Source organism: Marmota monax, unplaced genomic scaffold (genome assembly GCF_021218885.2).
Source record: "Marmota monax isolate L192 unplaced genomic scaffold, Marmota_monax_Labrador192_F-V1.1 WCK01_AAM20220418_F8-fsc00112, whole genome shotgun sequence".
Lineage (NCBI taxonomy): Eukaryota > Metazoa > Chordata > Mammalia > Rodentia > Sciuridae > Marmota > Marmota monax.
In genome coordinates this window covers 2,487,262-2,506,533 of record NW_026692073.1, presented here as the reverse complement: position 1 = coordinate 2,506,533, position 19,272 = coordinate 2,487,262, and the positions used below count along the sequence as shown (strand labels likewise).

At 35.0% G+C, this 19,272-nt stretch overlaps 2 protein-coding genes across 7 annotated transcripts in view; one reads left to right on the top strand and one right to left on the bottom strand.

The window, feature by feature from the left end:
* Ccni (cyclin I) overlaps positions 1-14,214 on the top strand; it is a 26,331-nt gene extending 12,117 nt beyond the window's left edge. For 2 of the 3 annotated variants that reach the window (XM_046459123.2, XM_046459108.2), the window contains 5 exons: positions 3,079-3,207; positions 6,175-6,249; positions 6,377-6,517; positions 6,818-7,048; positions 12,684-14,214. In XM_046459123.2, the coding sequence (XP_046315079.1) occupies positions 3,079-3,207; positions 6,175-6,249; positions 6,377-6,517; positions 6,818-7,048; positions 12,684-13,124 (1,017 nt within the window). In that variant the 3' untranslated portion in view covers positions 13,125-14,214. The remainder of the gene's footprint in view (positions 1-3,078; positions 3,208-6,174; positions 6,250-6,376; positions 6,518-6,817; positions 7,049-12,683) is intronic. The other variant, XM_046459116.2, reaches the window with a different exon arrangement.
* The window catches only part of Septin11 (septin 11), a 140,367-nt gene that overhangs the window by 29,423 nt on the left and 91,672 nt on the right, over positions 1-19,272 (bottom strand). For 2 of the 4 annotated variants that reach the window (XM_058584258.1, XM_058584270.1), the window contains exon 10: positions 13,543-19,272. The exons of 1 other annotated variant lie outside the window; for it this stretch is intronic. In XM_058584258.1, coding sequence (XP_058440241.1) covers positions 19,236-19,272 — 37 coding nt within the window. In that variant the 3' untranslated portion in view covers positions 13,543-19,235. Of the gene's footprint in view, positions 1-13,542 lie in introns of those variants that run through there. One more of the 4 variants, XR_009228292.1, reaches the window with a different exon arrangement.

Here is a 19,272-nt window from a genome sequence, read left to right as displayed (position 1 = left end):
TCTTAAGAGATAATGGCCAACCTTTTAGAGTTCAAAGTTGAGCAGGATGTATATTTAATGAAAAAGGCCTGCAGCATGTAGAATTATGTATAGATTTTCTTTAGAATTTTTTTTACTCAATTATTTGCTTTCTACTTTTCTTTGTGGAATTTACTATTCTTCAAATATAGATTTATGAAATATAGCAGTCTGTTTTACCATGTTGATGACAATATAAATTCTCCTTGAGACTGGTTATTCAACCACCTTACTGAATTCTCTTAACCTTGTTTGAGCAATCCATATGGAAAGAAGAAAATATAAAAGTTCCATTGATAAAACCAATAAATATTATCTAGTTTGCTCATTTCCTCCTTTCTTTCATCCTTTCTTCATTTAGATGAATGGAAATAGAATTACTTAATGGAATTTATTTTTTTGTAATAATACTGGTTTTAGTACGTTTGAATTGGATTTGATAAAGTGATCTTAAGGTTAGTATTACTTCAGTAAGAGTGTCTTATTAAACTGGGTTTCTGTGGTTGCTGCTACTAATTTTGGCTAATGATGACATGCTTTCTTGGTCCTATTATGATCTCTTTTCATGATTATCATGTTTAAAAGGTAAATTCTTATATGATATTTCATAAATTCTTTATTGTCTTCCGAGAATCAGGTAGCTTAAAGGTAGATAAGGAGAAAATTAGTATTCATTCTGTATGTGTGCTTTATATGGTAAATCACTTAGTTAACTTTGGTATGGTAATTTCCATATAACTGTTCTATTGTATTATGTCATCTTTTGTGATACTACTTAAACTTTTGGTTGTTTAATGTCAAATATCAAATGATATTATTTAATTTAGTCTGTTATTCAGAATTATTTTTTCTTCCTTTAAACACCTACCTCTGCTTTTGTGAATTTATTTTTATTGATTTGTTTGGCTGGCTCACTTGATATTGCTTTTCCTTCTCTTAAATGGTTAATTTCCTTTGGAAGTTTTGTGACTGCTTTCACTTCCCAGCAATCTTTAGGAGTAGAACTAGATCTTAGAAAAGCGGGGCTTTATAGAAATATGGTTTATTATAGAACTAAGGACCATGTTAACAGATACTTGATCCGGGTCCTAACTGCAAGACTGTATATCTTTCTCTTACCTAGAGAAACCATAGCTCCAGACAATTTTGCTGCCCTTTTCAGACTCTTTTTGTGATAGGGATAACCTTTCTCAGAGTATTAATAATGGCCTTATTCCATTTTCCACTTTGATATCAGACAACAGTCGTTAGGGCATAAATTCCCCTGCTACTCTGATGCGTGTGGCAAGAACCCATCAAGCCCATAACTTTAGTCTCATGAACTACCTTAAGTTCTTATTCCCCTTCTTCATAGAATGATATGACTATTCTTAAGAATGATTTGTAGGAATCTCTTCTGTCAACCTTGATGTGATTTGCAAGTCTGAGGAGTTTAACTAAAATTTTATTGCCTTCAGGTTGATATCATTTCTATCCTTCAGAGTAAAGTTCACAGGCTTCCACACCATGACTCCTTTTCTTGCAGCTACAATGATCACCCTGTCCCCTCACTTTTAAGTTACAAATTATGTGTTATCGCAAGAAGCTCTTGTTTTACTACTACACTGGGCCAGGTCCCCTTCCCTGCAACCTCATCATACCTCTTTCCATATTTTATTGACATTTTTTATGGCCTACCTCTCCGCATTTCTTAATGCGTTATTGCAGGGTCATTCCAAAGGTAAGTGAACAAAAAGTGTGTATGTGGTAGTTAACCTCAAAATATTAGTTATAATTGAGTTTAGAATTAGGTGTAAAAATTATGTGTGATAAATTGGTTTGGCTGACACAAAGGAACACTTTACTTTGTTGTGCCAAAGCTAAAAAGTGAAGTGACAGGAAGTCAAGGAGGAGGAGTTGGAATAAAATTAGAACAGAAACTAGCAGATGCATTGGCAGAAATTATAATGAGCAGCAAGCCATATGTTCCCCCATAACACTAGAGAAAGCCAAGAAAAATCAGAAGTCACAGCTAAAATTCCTTTTTGAGGAGATACATTGTTAGATATATAGTGTTTAATGGCTATTAATGCATCTTTGTATTATAAAGGAATAAATTTCATAAAGTTGACAACTAAAGGATCAAGGAATGAGATAAATAATATATTTTTTAAAAGATTTTGATGAAATGAAACAGTGATAAAGACTGCAATGCTTGTATTATCTCCACTTGTCTGGAACTCACTCTTACTGAGAATAGTCTTTTCCACATACTCTGTTGTGTTTAACTTTTGTAGGAGTGGTACTCATAAGGACGTTTCATTTAGCTTTAGATTATTACTAGTTGTTGTTTAGTAATGACTGAAACTCAAAAGAGTAAGTATCTAAATCACTGTTGCTTTAGAATGTGTTACCCTCTAAAAATTAAGCCTCGGGAGTTAAAAAAAAAAAAAAAAACAACAAAAAACGTAGGGATGTTAAAACAAAAGCCAAATGTTTGTGTTTATGGCAGTCTTTACCAGTAATAATTCAGTTCAGGTCAACTTCTATTTCATTGTTTTCCCATCATCTTTAACTGGAATTTATTTGTTGTCCTAACATTTATTACTACTGATTTATTTTATAATGTGCTATCATTCTGTTATCAGAGTCCATTTATGCTTCCTAACATAAGTTAATAGCTATTTACTGCCTTAGAAATTCATTCTTACTCTCAAGAATTGGGAAAATTTAATTATAAAATCACTATCAATTGATATTAGTTTGTTTAAATTTTAAAATCATATATTCCCTGAACATTAATTAATGTAGATACCTGTTGAAGTGATATAGTAAAGATTTTAATAAAGAGTAAAAGTATATTGGTATTGATATTAATGCAATAACCAGTACACAAAGTTTTATCTTCACCTATCTCAAGTCTGATTTTTAGTAATCTTAAAAGACATTTTTGTTGTACAAATGTAATTTCTGTAATAAAAACAGAAGTTTTTATGAGAAACAATTCTAAATTATATTCTTATGGTAACTAACACTTTGTTGTCTTTTAATTTTATTTATTTTTTAATTATTCCCTTATAGAATGTTTCCCCATCCCAGAGAGATGAAGTAATTCAGTGGCTGGCCAAACTCAAGTACCAATTCAACCTTTACCCAGAAACATTTGCTCTTGCTAGCAGTCTTTTGGACAGATTTTTAGCTACTGTAAAGGTAAAAATTTTAATATTTAATAATAATTAATATTTACACATAACTTTTCCTTGAGAGTTTAGATATTAAACCACAGGTTATTGGTATACATGGTATAAAGTATAAATGAAGAACTTTCTTGGATAATGATGTTATGTACTCATGTCAAGATATGTCTTCTATTGTTTTTAAAATTTTGTGTGTCTAATTGTACTCTTTTTGCTACAAATACTCATAACTCATATTTACCCTATGAAATTTTGTTGTTTTTGTGGATTGATCCCAGGGGTCTTCGCTAATGAGCTATATCCTCAACCCTTTTTATTTTGAGACAGAGTTTCACCAAATTGCTTAAGGCCTTGCTAAATTTCTGAGACTTTGAACTTGGGATCCTCCTGTCTCAGCCTCCCAAGTTGCTGAAATTTTGATCTCTTTATTTAGTACAAACCATATAGCATTGGCAGAGTGTCTAGCCACCTTCTAACATGTTGGTGTACTAGAGGTGGACAGTTTAATCAGACTTAAAAAAGTGTAATAAGTTTTTTGCACATTTTTCTCTGTCATTCTTATTTATTAAATATGCATAGTCTGTGATTTTCCTGGACAATATGTAAATACTTTCCAGAAACATACTTGGGGATGTAAAGAGGTCATAAAATGACTTTGTTGTGTGTATATGTGAGTGTGGGTTTTATTTATTTTTTGGTACCAGGGATTGAATGTAGGGGCACTCAACTACTGAGCCACATCCCAGCCCTATTTTGTATTTTATTTAGAGACAGGTTTCACTGAGTTGCTTAGCGCCTCACCTTTGCTGAGGCTGGCTTTGAACTCAAATGATTCTCCTGTCTCAGCCTTCCAAGTTGCTGGGATTACAGGTGTGTGCCACCGCGCCCGGCTAGAATGCTGTTATTTATCTCTGTCTTCTGTCTTTACCCTCTTCCCTTTCCCTTTACTATAGCTAACCTTTCTTTCACAGGTAATTCCATAGAAAGTTGAGTTTTCAAAGTTAGCATTCTTTCTTGGGTTGCATATTTTTCAAAATTGGTAATGAACTTACGACTTCTACCATAAAAAATTCTTAGGTTTACTGAAGATTTTAAACACATTTTTGGAAATTCTAGAAATAATTTTGCCAAATATAATCCTATTTTTAAATATTTCTTATTAGGTTTAATCATGTTAACATCAAATAACCTTATTTACAGATGGTTATGTATGGTTAATCTATATTGAAATAGTCTAAAATGTAGCTTAAATTAAAGACACTTAGACAAAAACCATAAAAGGGCTGCAGTAGTGAAGGGAGCCTCAATCCTAGCAGCAGAAATCACTGTGAAACCCTTAAAAATAAGGAGAGGCTAGGGATTTAATTCAGTGGTAGAATGCTTGCCTGTTAGCACATATGAAGCCCTGGGTTTAATCCCCAGCACTGCAGATAATAAAAAACTACTGCCAGCATATCTAAAAAGAACAACAACAACGAAGTCTGGATTGGGGATGGGGTTCAGTAGTGGTGTATTTGTCTAGTGTACTCAAGGCCCTGGGCTCAAAATAAACTGTATAGATGGATTGTAATATATGTAATCAGCCTGAGAACTAATGTTTTTTAAAAAACATTATTGGGGGCTTGGGACCCTTAGTGGTAGAGCCCTTGCCTAGCATGCATGAGGCACTGAGTTCTATCCTCAGCACCACATAAAAATAAAATGAAAATGTTTCCTTAAAAAATTGGGATTCTTTTTATTAATAAATTTTTTATTGGTACCCTTGTTTTAGAAGTAGTAGTGTTTGCCTAGAGTTGTTAGGTTCTTTTCTTTGTAAAGAATTCAGTTTATTTCAGAGATGAGGGTTTTATGTATTATATACATGGAGAAATAAGAACCCATAGAAAACTGTCCTAGCAACAAAATTAAATTTACTTTCTAGATTACCAGTGTCATGTCCCTTAACCTCTGAGACTAGTTTCTCAACTTTAAAAGGAAAACCTGATAGACAAGATATTATTTTTGGACAGGACTTTTTAACTGTAAAGCTCTGATTAATAATTATTTTCAAATGTTTATAGTATTGAACCATGTTTTATTTCTCTTGTGAACAAAGGATTGAAAGATCTGTAGGCTGTGCACCACTTATGCGGAAGCATAATATAAACATTGGTATGTTTATATCAGTTTAAAATAAGTGTTTAAACAGGTCATACTGTTTGTATGTTATTTAACTTGTACATCTTTGAATTTAATACGGCTAAATTGTTTGAATTAATAAAAATAGCATTTTGGTGCTGCATTGGCAGACACCTTGAACATGAGCCTATTTTATTATACATAGGAAAACAGGCAAATTCAAGTCATTTTGTGTTAAACCCAAGAAAGATTTTTTTTTTTTTTTTTTTACCACTAATCTTGTATGTCTTTTTAGGGCCTTTTCTTTCTTATGAAGTAGGTATGTGTGTGTTTGTGTGTGTGTGCGTGCGTGCATATGTGCAAGGAATTAGAAAATTTCTACTTATCTAGCATCATAGTTTTTTAAAGCATTTGGAATGTGCTACTTACTATGGTCTTTTATATTTTTTTCTTTAATTTCCATAATACCTTGTATATTATCTTATTAATACTTTGTTAGTTTTATTCTCTTTGGCTATCTAACTTTTAAAGTATGTATGCATACACAAATATTTTTAAATTTGGGGGACATTATTAAATTCTTGTAAAATGAAGCTTTTTGCTGGGTAGAGATTGACTTTATAAGCTAACTGACTAAACTTTTCAATAGTGGAATAATTTTATTTCCATAGAATAGCTCATGCCTAAGGTTGTGATGTTAAGTTAGCTCTGAGCTAGAAAGGGATAGAAATTGAATTAATTGAATTCTATAGAATTGTGTGTACTTGTCTCAGCATATTTAGTCAGCATATTTAGTTTTCAAACTTTAAACTCTTTAAAAAACTACTAAAGGTGCTTTTTTTTCCCTTTTTCAAAATTTTAGGCCCACCCAAAATACTTGAGTTGTATTGCAATCAGCTGTTTTTTCCTAGCTGCCAAGACTGTTGAAGAGGATGAGGTAATAAATCCTTTCAAGATTAGTTGTTTCTCTTTTTTCTCTTATTAACTTGCCTTTTGTTTGCCAAGACAAAAATTTAACGTGAATTTATTTCTGTCTTCTTCCTGTTCCCCTTTTCTTTGGATAGAAAATTCCAGTACTAAAGGTATTGGCAAGAGACAGTTTCTGTGGGTGTTCCTCATCTGAAATTTTGAGAATGGAGAGAATTATTCTGGATAAATTGAATTGGGATCTTCACACAGCCACACCATTGGATTTTCTTCACATTGTAACTATACCTAGTCTTTCAGTTTCATATTTCAATATGTATGTAATATATAAATTATACCCAAAATTTTTCTGTAATTTGAAAGAGATTACCCACTCTTTTTTTTTTTGTACTGATTTTTAGGAAAACTATTTGAAATTAGCTAAGGAAAAGTTAGAAGTATGATATATGTCAAATCTCTGAAGCTAAAGTTGCAAATTTAGAACTTGAGTAATACCTGAGGAGATTACATCAATTTTTATACATAATTTTCTGCACATTTAAATAAAATTAAAATAATAATGTTCTTTTTATTTTCAGTTCCATGCCATTGCCTTGTCAACTAGGCCTCAGATACTTTTCAGTTTGCCCAAATTGAGCCCATCTCAACATTTGGCGGTCCTTACCAAACAACTACTTCACTGTATGGCCTGTAACCAACTTCTGCAATTCAAAGGATCCATGCTTGCTCTGGCCATGGTTAGTTTGGAAATGGAGAAACTGATTCCTGATTGGCTTCCTCTTACAATTGAACTGCTTCAGAAAGCACAGGTAGGCCAGTCTGATTAAATAGAATTCATTTTGTTTTTATTTTATTGGGGTACATAAGACATTTCTAATCTGTAAAGGTAAACTATTCTTTAGAGTAGAAAAGAAGAAAGTGTTATACACTTTAAACTTGTGGGGTAGGTGTCTTTTTCTTTTACAAAATTTTCATTTTTTTAATTATTATTTTCAACCCTTCTAGGTTACTTAATATCTAAGAATTTTGAAAACTGAAGATTCTCAATATATTCCCCTTTAGTTTTATATAAAGTAACTTTGGTTGTATTTAGTTTGTTAGTAGGTTGATAAATCAGCAACCATCTAAGCAAAATTTCAAGATTTAGTGGAGAAAGTTCTCATTCAAATGTCAAGTTAGTAACAGTGCTATATATTATCAGTTACTTGGAGGGAATCCTTATTGGTTCATTATATCACTAAGTAGAATTCATCAAGTTTAGATCTGTTGCAAACCATACTCCTACCCTTAAAATAAAAGACTGAAGAACTCCCTTTCACTTTTTATGTCTATTTATTCTCATTTAGCTGTACATTTTCTTGTTATATTGATTTTATTTAGAAGACAAATTCTGAGCTTAAAAACATAAAAGAAAAATAATACTTGAATTTGCTGTTCGGTAGGATATTATTGATGATGTTTAATGATGAGCACTCTGAAATTAGGAGACACTGAAGAAGTATCTCAGTGCTAAAACCTTACCTTCTGAGAATTTTGGATCGTAGTTTGTGAGCAGAGAAGAACTGAGTCTTTTCATAAAAAAGATGATGAGACCAATATATTAGCCTGTTGTACTACTTATGTAGTATAACAGGCTGTTTTCCTTTTATAAAGGAGATACATTGTTCTAATAAATACCATATCTTAGATTGAAATAACTTGAGTATTTCTTTCCATTGAATTAAATGGGTAATGAAAATAAATCCTAAGAGGTAGTTGCTATTTAGTGAGGAGTTTTAGAAACTGTCATAAACTACCATACAAGTGAATAGCATGAACCAGAAAATTGACTTTGCTTGCATCAGGTGTTGGAAAGTAAAGTTGAATATTAATCATCAACATTGGACTGTGAAGTTGGGGAATAGGCATTAATAGAAAACCTCCTATATTACCTTATTTTTTTTTATTGGAACGTGACCTATCTTTAAATGCTTCCTGAATTGGCCTATTTGTCTATTCCCAAGGTAGTTCAGAAAAAAGTTGCTATGTAAAGTGTTATTGTCATAAAGAAAAAGCAGATTTTGAAGCATAAATAAGAATGTTGTAAATAGCAGAGTAAATTCTGTAGCTTTGTGAACTTATTCTCTATTGAAGAACCCTGGGGAATCCGCTGATTCCCTTTTGTATATTTTGGGAGGGGCTAAAAGAAGAAAGTGTTTACTGAAATTTCTTTTCTTCTTAGCTGAATGAGTATTATAAACTTGACGTTTGACAGGATCTTCTTAGATCAACTCCTTTATTTTACAACTCTAGGGAACTTTGGACTTTGTTAGAGTCACATAGAACTTAACTAGTGAAGAAGACTTAAAAACCAGTGTTTTTTCCATACCACACCACTCTTAAAGAATTTAGTCCAGTGGTTTTCAGAGTTTCTTTTAGAAGTGGAACCTTTTCTTTGCCTTTCTCCTTATAACAAAATTTATACATACAATCCCAGAATAGAGTAGAAAAGTGGCCTTTGTAATAAGCATTCAGGGCAGAGACCTATTGGGGGCAGAGTCCTTACTGATCAGAATGTTTTCCTTTCTATAATCTGTTTGGACATACTTTGAACACTACTGTTCCATTCTTTCTCATATACATTATATGAGTATATTAGCAATTATATTCTACAAACATTTATTGAGAAATCTATGATCTACACATTGGGAAAACAATGATTTTAAAAGAAATAAAGGTTTCCGCTACATGTAGTATTCAAGCTGCAATGGGGTAGATAATAAACCAATACAAGTAAGCTCACAAAACTTGGTAGAGACTTTGGAATTTTGTGTAGCAGTTCTATCTGGCTAAGTTCACCTTTGTTCAGGTTGGAACATCAGGTATAGTATCTTTGTAATTGACCCTTGACAAGGCCTGGTCTAATATAGCATATTTTTGCATCAAACTGAGATCATGCCTGTAATAATAATAAAAATAATAATATTATTATTATTTATTTTGGCAGTGCTAGGGATCAAACTCAGGATCTTGCATATAGTAGACAAGCCCCCAGCCCAGTGCCAGTATTACTTCTGACATGATTCCCAGCATCTTGGTTTGAGGGGGAGGGTCCATTTGTAGACATTTTTGTGCTGTGAAGAGGCCACAATCACTAGGTCTGCCCTCTCTGCATTTGGGACAAGGTATGGTGAGTGTTCTCTGGTTTGAAAGGCAAAACTTCTCCCTCCTGGCCTTTCCCCCTCCCAAGCCAAAATTTTGTACTGCCTCTTGTTCTCTACTCTGGGACAGCTCAACCTTTTTTAACCCTTCTCTTCTTGCTCTGTTTAATGGCTGTGCTCACGTTCTCCCTGTGACTAATGTGGCCCACTCTTATATAATCTCAGGGTGTTAACTCTACCTAGATTAGTGTGGTGATCTCCCTAATTTCTAGTGAAGAAGTTCGTCAGTTTTCTAGTTTAAAACTAAAGTAGAGAATTGAAAAGGCTGACCCTCCCCACCAGAGTCTTCTCGTTATTCCTAAAGGTGCCTAAGGTCACACTTCCAGCATGTATTTTCAGTGCTGCTTTCTGCCCACCAAACCCAAATCTATTTGGGCCTATCCCTTTGTCATACTGTTGTACTTCTGTTTCTCATCAGTAACATATCTGAAATCTGTTTTAGTGCTTCTTAACCTATCTCCTTGTTAAACTAAATTAGTTTTGTTTTTCTGGCAGAGGATACATCATATTAAGATTTGGGGAGACAGTCATTAAAATTAATAATGGTTCTACTGGCACCAAGTAATTAGAAAATGTTCATTTTAAATGTTTTTAACAGATCCATTAGAGGACTTGTCTAGTATCTAGAGTTGTGGAAATTTCAGTATTATGTACATTTGGTTTTGCCACTGGATCTCAATAAGGATTTTTTTCTTTAGAAAAAGGTTAGATTGTTACTAGATGAGAGGTTTAATTTGATGTGTTCTTTTGGACAGAGGACTGCCTTGAGACTTGGGTGGAAGATAGAGCGCATTCAGATAGTATTAGTTTGATTGGGGGGGGGGGGTTCTGCTGGGAATTGAACCCGGGGCCTTGTGCATGCAAGGCAAGTACTCTTCCAACTGAACTATGTCTCCTTTTACTGACATTCTAGCTATTATTTTCTGCCAGTCTTCACTTCTAAAACAATTCCATATTTCTTTTTTTTCCCCTACACAGAAAGATTATGGTGACTTAGTCTTTCTACATATATGTATCATTTTTCAGGATTCTTCCATAGTATTATGCCCAGTGATCAAAGCTTTAATATTTTTATAATTTTGCTTTTCTGAGTTGCAACAGAAATTTAGTTGCTAAAGAACAAGTTTGTTAAACTTGGAACATTTTAGAAATAATTTCTACACCATAGTCTTTTTTCCCCACTATCCAATTTCTTTTATCTCTAGTACTTCTCTTTTATAAGCTGCTCAAAATATTGGCAGAAGCCCCAGTGCTTTTTTCCCAGCATTTCACCATAGGCTAGCTTATTCTACATCTCTAGGTTCTACATATGACCCAGCCTACAATAGTAAGCTTGATGTTGGGGGACTATCTTAAGTATTATTTTATTTAAGGAAATAAATTCCTAATACTAGCTAATATCTTACCAGTGGTGTGTTATCAAGTGCTCTTCAAAGTAGGGACAAAATATCAGTGAACAAAACAGTAGATCTTCAAATGCCATTTTCATGTTTTATTTCTGACAGTTTGAGGTAATTTTATGTCTGTATTACATGATGACTAACACGAGACTGTCATCCTTTCCTGGTTAACATATAATGAATATATTTAGAGATAAAATTAATTTTTGTGACCAAATATGTTCTTATAGAATGTTTTATTTTCCTTTGATTTCACTATAAAGAATTGGAGACACTCATATACTAAATGCTGCAGGTTATATAGGAATGAATAACACTTATTAAGAAAGGTCCAAAATACCTACAGAGTGCACAACACTAAGTGATCCCTGATAAATGTTCAAAAGAAGCTTCCTGAAGGTAATAGGGTTTAGTTAGGCTAGAGGCAATGGGTAATGCAGTTTCACAGGTAGAAACAGGATAAGCCAGGATAAAGAAAGAAAGGGAGAAAATTGTATGTAAATAGACCAGGCCTTTTGGTAGGAATGTAGAGCATAAATTTGGGATATGTTAGGAAATAGGGCTGGAAAATGAGGTTTGGGCTGATTATGGATAATAAGCCAAATTCCTTTTCCTTATTTGATATTTCTGGTAGGCATTGGGGTACTACTAGAGAAATTTGAATAAGCTAGATATATATGATGTTGTATGTTATTTAGACAGTGCTATAATTACAGGTAAAGTAAGACTTTTTACCCAGTTAAGATTTTTAGAGGTCTTACTTGTACAGGCATTCTACTAGAAACTTAGTGATGTGATACAGTGCTTATAATTTGAGATCTTTTAGTCTATAATGGAAAAGCTAAGTGATCAAACAGATTATTCTAATACAATATGGAAAGTATGATGATACTTTGATATAGAAGCAGAGGACCATAAATTGGGGGATTCAGAGGGTTGGAATCAAGTGTGACTTCAAAAAAGGACTGATACTTGAACTATTCTGAAGGATAAAAAGGAATAAGCAAAATTCCCAAATCAAATAGAAAGATTAACAAAGATATTGCCTAGTATTTTTAAGTTTTACTGTCTTCTATAAAAATGTGTCTAAAGTTTTAAAGCAAGGTACTGAAATTGTTTTAATTCTTAGATAAGCTTCCCCACCCAATTATTTTCCCCCTTGCCTCTGGCTTCTTCTTAAATTCTTAATGACTTTTGTATTTATCTTCTACTTTGATCTTCATGGGAAAACATTAGAAAAGGCCAAAAAGGGTAAGGTGAAGGGTAGACAAAAATAATAGACTGGGGGTGGGGTGGGCAGGGATGTGATAAGTAAACAAACAGACAAAAAGACATTGCTTATATAGCAGTGAACAAAAGAGAATAGATTTTTGATCCCAGGTAAATGTTCAGCATATAATTGCAGATATAGAATTCAAGTTCCAGTAGCCAGGTGTGGTGGGTCACACTTGTTATCCCAGCGGCTCAGGAGGCCGAGACAGGAGAATCACGAGTTCAAAGCCAGCTTCAGCAATGGCGAGGTGCTAAGCAACTCGGAACCTGTCTCTAATAAAATACAAAATAGGGCTGGGGATGTGGTTCATTGGTCGAGTGCCCCTGAGTTCAATCCCTGGTACCCAAAAAAAACAAAAGAGAATTTAAATTCCCGAAATATTTACATTAGATATGGACACAATTTAAGATGGGGTGGGTAGGCCATAGGCATTTATAAGTTTGAAGTAGATGTGGGAAAAGAAGAGAAAGCTGAAGGAACAAGAGGATGCAGCAAGGAAAAGTGGCCAGCAAAGATTCAATAGCCTATTTTAATTAATGATCAATGTTGTTTTTCCCCCTCCTTGGTCCAGATGGATAGCTCCCACTTGATCCACTGTCGGGAGCTTGTGGCACATCACCTCTCTACTCTGCAGTCTTCCCTGCCTCTAAATTCCGTTTATGTCTACCGTCCCCTCAAGCACACCCTGGTGACCTGTGACAAAGGAGCATTCAGATTACATCCCTCCTCTGTCTCAGACCCAGATTTCTCCAAGGACAACAGCAAGCCAGAAGTGCCAGTCAGAGGTACAGCAGCCTTCTACCATCTTCCAGCTGTCAGTGGGTGCAAGCATACCTCTGCTAAGCGCAAAGTAGAGGAAATGGAAGTGGATGATTTCTATGATGGAATCAAACGGCTCTATAATGAAGATAGTGCTTCTGAAAATGTGGGTTCTGTGTGTGGCACTGATTTATCAAGGCAAGAGGGACATGCTTCCCCTTGTCCACCTTTGCAACCTGTTTCTGTCATGTAGTTAGCTTTCAGTGCAAACTAAGGTTGACTGTTCTGGGAATCAGAATATGCAAAACCAGGAAAGTCTGTAGAGGGCTGTGTATCTTATCCAGCTGGTTTGAAGTGAGCCAGGAAAAAGTTTCTTTTTTTTCTTTAATTTCATTTACTTGTGCAGCTAATTAAATTTTTTAAAGGCCTATAAACACAAAAGATCCAAAATATTTTTTAAAAGTTAAAAAAAAAAAAAAAACTTCTTTGTAGTATACCAGTTTCACTTTTCTCTGCTAAAATGTAGTTTGCCCCATGTCAAAAATTACACCCTTAATGTTCCGAAAAAGTTCTAAAACTCTAGCAACTGTGTTCCTGTCATCCTGATTTAAATTGTATTGCTTTTGCTTGCTTCTCCACTGAATATTTAACAAATTTTATGTTCATCTCTATCTTCTGACTTCACTGAATAGGTAACCCTGAATTTTTTTTTTTAACCAGTTTAATTTAGTATGGCAGCCATGTACAATTCATGATTCAACTCCAGTTAATCTGAAAAGGGTACTTTGGAATTATCCCATATGAATCAGGTGGTAGTAGGAAAAAGTTCTCATGTTACCACATGATTTTTTGATCTTATTTCAATTTTTAGAGTTTAAAAACAAAGTAACTTCATTTTTGTTTAAAGTGAAGCTTGAAATGGCATGTAATTAAGACAGATTTGTTGAAAGCATTTTTGACAGTTGTATAAAAGAATTTGTGATAAAGTTAATATATCCCGGTGCTTACCAAAGAAACATGTATGTAACCTATAATTAGATTTTTTTGGTAACTGATTTGTTTTCACTCACTGATAATCAGTAGGAGAGACTGTCTAGATATTGGGGCAGCTCTAATGATTTGAGTCTTGTAATATGTAATAACTGAATTTAGTACCCTACTTTTATGTTAAGCTATTAGGACTTTCTTGATAAAAGTTATTCTCCTCTCCCCCACCCCAATATACCTATGTTTTTCTTAACTTCTGGATCCTGAGCTCCCTTCACAGTCTGAAGAAAGTATTACAGCCAGAACCATGTACTGATGATAAAAAGCCTCTGGAAGCAATAAAAAGTTGTCCTTAATCTTTGTGTCTGAAGTCCCCCCCCCCCCCTTATGAAGGGACAGTTTCCTGGGTACTTAGGCACTGCTATTTGAACAAAGGAAAACAATAGAAAATATTAAGATATGTTTACTAAAAATAAAACATGAAAAAAAAAAAAGGGATATGAATGTGACAAGGATGCAGGTTTTAGACATGAGAATTTTCCCTTTATGGTGTTTTGTCACTGATGGGCTGTGGATCTTCCAAACAGTAAATTTTTATACTAATGGGACTGTGTAGGGGAAGGCCCAGATCTGCATCTAGGAAACATTTTTAGCCCACTGATTTTGTTCAGGTATAGCAGAGCAAGGTTGAAATTTTATAACCTTGAAGGGGAATATTTTGCTTATGTCTAAGTTCAGGGAATGAGGGAAGATGATAAAGAAATTGTTATTGAAGATAGCAGGAATTGGCCTCAGATACATATTTTTTAAAATTCCATAACTGTATATTCACAGTATCTACAAAACAAATGGCACTTAGTTCCCCCCACCCCCATAACAGATGACATAGTTTTGTTATGTAGAAAGCCGGGAGTAAAATTAAATCCAGATTTAGAATAATTAATTTTTAGTCCTAGAGCTTCAAGTTGAGCAAAATTAGAGGGCAACAGGATTTTGATCATTTGATCTTGAGTTTTTCTAGTATTAAAAATGGATAGTAGTTGGGTGCGGTGTAAATCCAGCTACTCTGGAGATGAGAATACAAAGTTTGAGGCCAGCCTCAGCAACTTAAGAGTCCCTGTCTTAAAAGTGGTGCTGGGGATGTAGCCCAGTGGTACAATGCCCCTGGATTCAATCTCCAGTACTCCACCCCACCAAAAATAAATATATAAAGCACAGTGCTACATACCAGTAACTCCTGCTACTTGGGAGACTGAGGTAAGAGGATTATTCATGCCCAGGAATTTGGGACCCAGCCTGGACAAATGTAGCAAGACCCTGTCTCTCCCCCAACCCTCCCCAAAATGTGGTAAATCAGTTTGGAAACAGTATTATTTCCATGGGACACTGAATCAAGTGGGTGGTTGGACTTCTAGTTTTCATGCCTCAAAGTTCATTTAACCCATAGTTCAAGTTATAATACTTGAGACCTGACCCGTGTACCCTTTCAATATGTGTTCCCTGGTAAGTCTAGAGAACTCAGCCCACTTTCTATGGTCTCTTTGAAAACTCTGGCTTGAGAAATAGCAGTGAACTAACTTTTCATTAAGAATATTCTAACTATTCCTGTTTTATCCAAAACGTAATCTGTCCCAAGTTGGTATCTTGGCATGACAGCCAAGATTTGGGAACTATGTATCATAATTGTTTGGTGCCTCCTGGTGGTTATAAGACCATTCCATGAAGCCTCTGGAAAGGCTAGGAAACTTGATGGGCATAAAGTAGTTCTTCTCTAATACTCCCACAGAAGAGGGGAAGAACATGCTGTAGTTCTTGAAGATGAAACTATAAGAGACTATTAAAGAATAATATGAAGTTAGTTACCTGTGGAGAAGTGAATGTTTCCCCTATAGATGGATGATTGTCTTAGTGTGAAGGGAGAAGGAGAGCTGGGAATGAGTGCTTCCAAACACCAAAGAAAGCAAATGTAACACACTTGTGAGAAATATTCCTGACACTGCCTTTGTCTCTGAAGAAAGCTCTTGACTCAGTTGCCTCAGCTTCCCACTGTTGAGGGAATTGAGAGATCAGTGTCTGCCCACCCAAGAAGTACTATTTCTTCTCTGTGTTAGAGCCAACCACTTTTGTGTTGTCTATACTCCTCACATACCTGGATTGTCAAGCTTCCCAGTTAACTCTTCCTGAAGCAAGAAGGCAGGTTGTGCTTGAACATTACTGCCCAAAGCAGCATGGTGTTTTCTTCCCTTGAGCAGAAAATGTTATTAAGCTAATGATGCTCAGCCAACATGACGGGTACCTTATCTTCTTTCTAAGGTAGTTTGTACATTCTATAACTGAAAAGGGAAGACACTGTGCCATACTTTCTCACAATCATCCTGAGAGAAGCATCTCTGGTTTACATTATCAAATTGAGGGTTAAGAGAGTTGTACAGTGCCACATAGCCAAGAATTTTGAAAGAGGTTCAACTTCTAACTCATCTTAAACCTCTACCCTTCTATTTGACATCAGGATGTTTTGACTAACATGTAAATGTCACTTCTAAAGCCTCTCAAATTCTTGAAATTAGCATTTAAACTATGTTAATAACAGTTTTCTATACTTACTAAATAATGCTTTGAGCTTTGACCACTAGATGGTGCTTCCAGAAAAAGAATCATTCATTGTTTTAAATTTCTGAAAGAAATTGAGTTTTGGGGGGCTTCATCTAAGGTAATGAGCAGTTGAACACTGCCCTGGTTACTAAGTGCCACTGCATCAACAATTTTTGCAGTTACTAGTACAGATCACTTAAGGTACAGGATGCATGTAAAACGGAATGTCAGCACAATCAGAGAAGGGTAAAAAAATGACTGGGTACCCAGTCTCAAACCAAAAACAAAACAAAACCCAGACCAATTTTACAAATTAAGCATCCTAATTAGTGAGTTTTGTGAGTCCTACAAAGTAGCCTAGAAATAAAACTGAGATGGTGTGAAAAATAGGTTCTAAAAGCTTGATGCTTGAGTTGGATTCCACCAGTCATTAGGACAGTAAAGAATAAAATGTTCACAGCCAGCATGCATCAAGGAATTAAAACTTTTTCTCCTCATAGTGATGAATTGAGTGGGTTTTACAAAATACTGATATGTAGGACAACTCCACTTCTGCCATCTGTTGATTACTCTTCAATGCACAACCAACAATGGCTTATACAGAAATATGAATTCACAATTCTAGTTTTGTAGCTCCCCACTTCTGAGTTAAGGATGAGGGAGAACTCTCCTTTTAGACTCAACATATAATCTTCATAGCAGATCAAATGTCAGAACTGTTGGTCTTATTATGTTACACAATAGCTAAGGCAATAAAGAAGGAAAAAAAATATTTTTTTTCTCAAATAGCTCTAGACACAGTGGACTGGTGTCTTATTTCCTGGGAACAGCTTATTTTATTACGCAGCAGATACCCCCGAATGAAGGGCAAACTCCAGCAAAGAACAACAGAAATGCAACTGGTAATGGGACTCTCTTGCTATTCAGAATATAATCTATCTTCAGATAAATTAGCAATGGAAAGGGCTTACTTTTTCCTTCACTCCAAAAATTTACTATGCTTAGGAGGTGTAGAGGGAGAAGTGCAACTAACATACGTTTGGTGCATTATGTAGAATAAAGTTTATGGAAAGGGAGTAGTATGGGTGGATGTAAAAAGCAAGGAGAGCTAGATCTGCAACTCATCAGAGTTCTAAAAACATGTACAAAGAATGCCTGGGTTATGCCCAACTCCTGATGGAATGTTATTCTACTCTTTACACAGACATGCACATTCATTCTTTTGTGGGACAGACCTCATTAAAATAGCCTCTGCCTCTCCCGAGGCATAATTTTGAAAGACAATTTCCACAAAGGAAGGGAAGGCCATTCAACTCATGGTACTTCAAATGATTTGAGGCAGATGTGGACTCTTGCACTCCATATGATGTTCCACTGACAACCAGCAGATTGCATTTCTATAGAGTTACTAGTCAGGAATGGCAATGTTGAAAAGGCTTACATGAGTCTTCACAAATGAATATATTCAGTTCCTTCACCAGCCCTGGGAATGACAGTTGCTCTCTGGAGATTGATCTGAAAGCCAGATGGCATCAGTCACAAGGACTAGATACCAGTCATAACAATTCAAGCACACGGGACTTCCAAGTGGGCCCTCATGCCCTCACTGTCAATCTCCACGGTAGAAAGATGGTAAATCATCTGTCAAACAAAAGGTTTCGTGTAGAAAGTTCACCTAAATACAGCAAAAAATTATGTACTTAAGCTTCTCGACAACCAGAACTATTTACCCATAATCTGTGCTAATGGTAGACAAAAATATAAATAAGGAATTTTCATACAAGTACTGTTGATGGGGAAGGAGGTTTAGTCAAACACTGGAATAATACCTTATTTTCATTTGCTATGGCTCAGTGTATACTGATTCAGAAGATCAGATGTCTCCTTTATTCTTGTGTTGTACTAATCTTAAGGGGACCATCTAGACTATGCCTGTATTAGGCAGAGTCTGTATCTAGTATCAAGTAATATTTTTAAAAGATTGAATGAAAAATTAAAAGGCTGTCGCCCATGGAAATACGTTCTGACAGCTAAGTTCTCCTTGCTTTTCTTTTCCACTATCTAGTTTGAGAAACCTAGTAATTTTTATTATTGCTGATCATTATCCCCAGGGTGGTTTCACACCCCTTTCACAGCCAGGAGAACTTGAGAACCTACCAGTTTTGCCAACACTTGAAAAAAGGAGCCACCGAAGGTAAAATGCCAAGTCAATGGCAGTCTTAAGAGAGATGGCAAGGCACTTGACAATGGTGTCCATGATTGGCTCCCCTAAGTTTACTGAATGGAGGCTAACCTACTAAGAACAGCCTCTGTTCCTATCAAGGTTACTCTTAGACTGCCTCTAACCTGGGGGCTAAGATTGAAAAAGAATAGCAACTTCAGACCACACATTTCTCTACTTAGAAAAATAATACTACCTAGACTTTTAAACATTGCTCAAAAAAATCTTTACAACTGATGCAGAATGTTCTTAAAATAATAGTATACAATTGATAAAATATTAAAAATAAGGGGCTTAAGAATAAAGCCAATTATACTTTCAATGAGACCTACATGTTTAATTCTATGATAATGTGTTATATTCTGGTATCAAAGAATTGTAACCCTTCTGTTGCCACTGATCCCATCACCAGATTTCTGTCTTTACAAATTGTGGTGTAGTACGAGGGAGACAGCTCTTGACTCATGGTTTCATTATCTAATGGCACAGAATAATCTGACTTTACTTACATTTAGTTTCTTTTGAATGCTCATCTCATGGCTTTAAGTAACCTCTTTCCAGGAATCAAAGCACCAGCCACTTTGCTTCGTCATTTATCTCA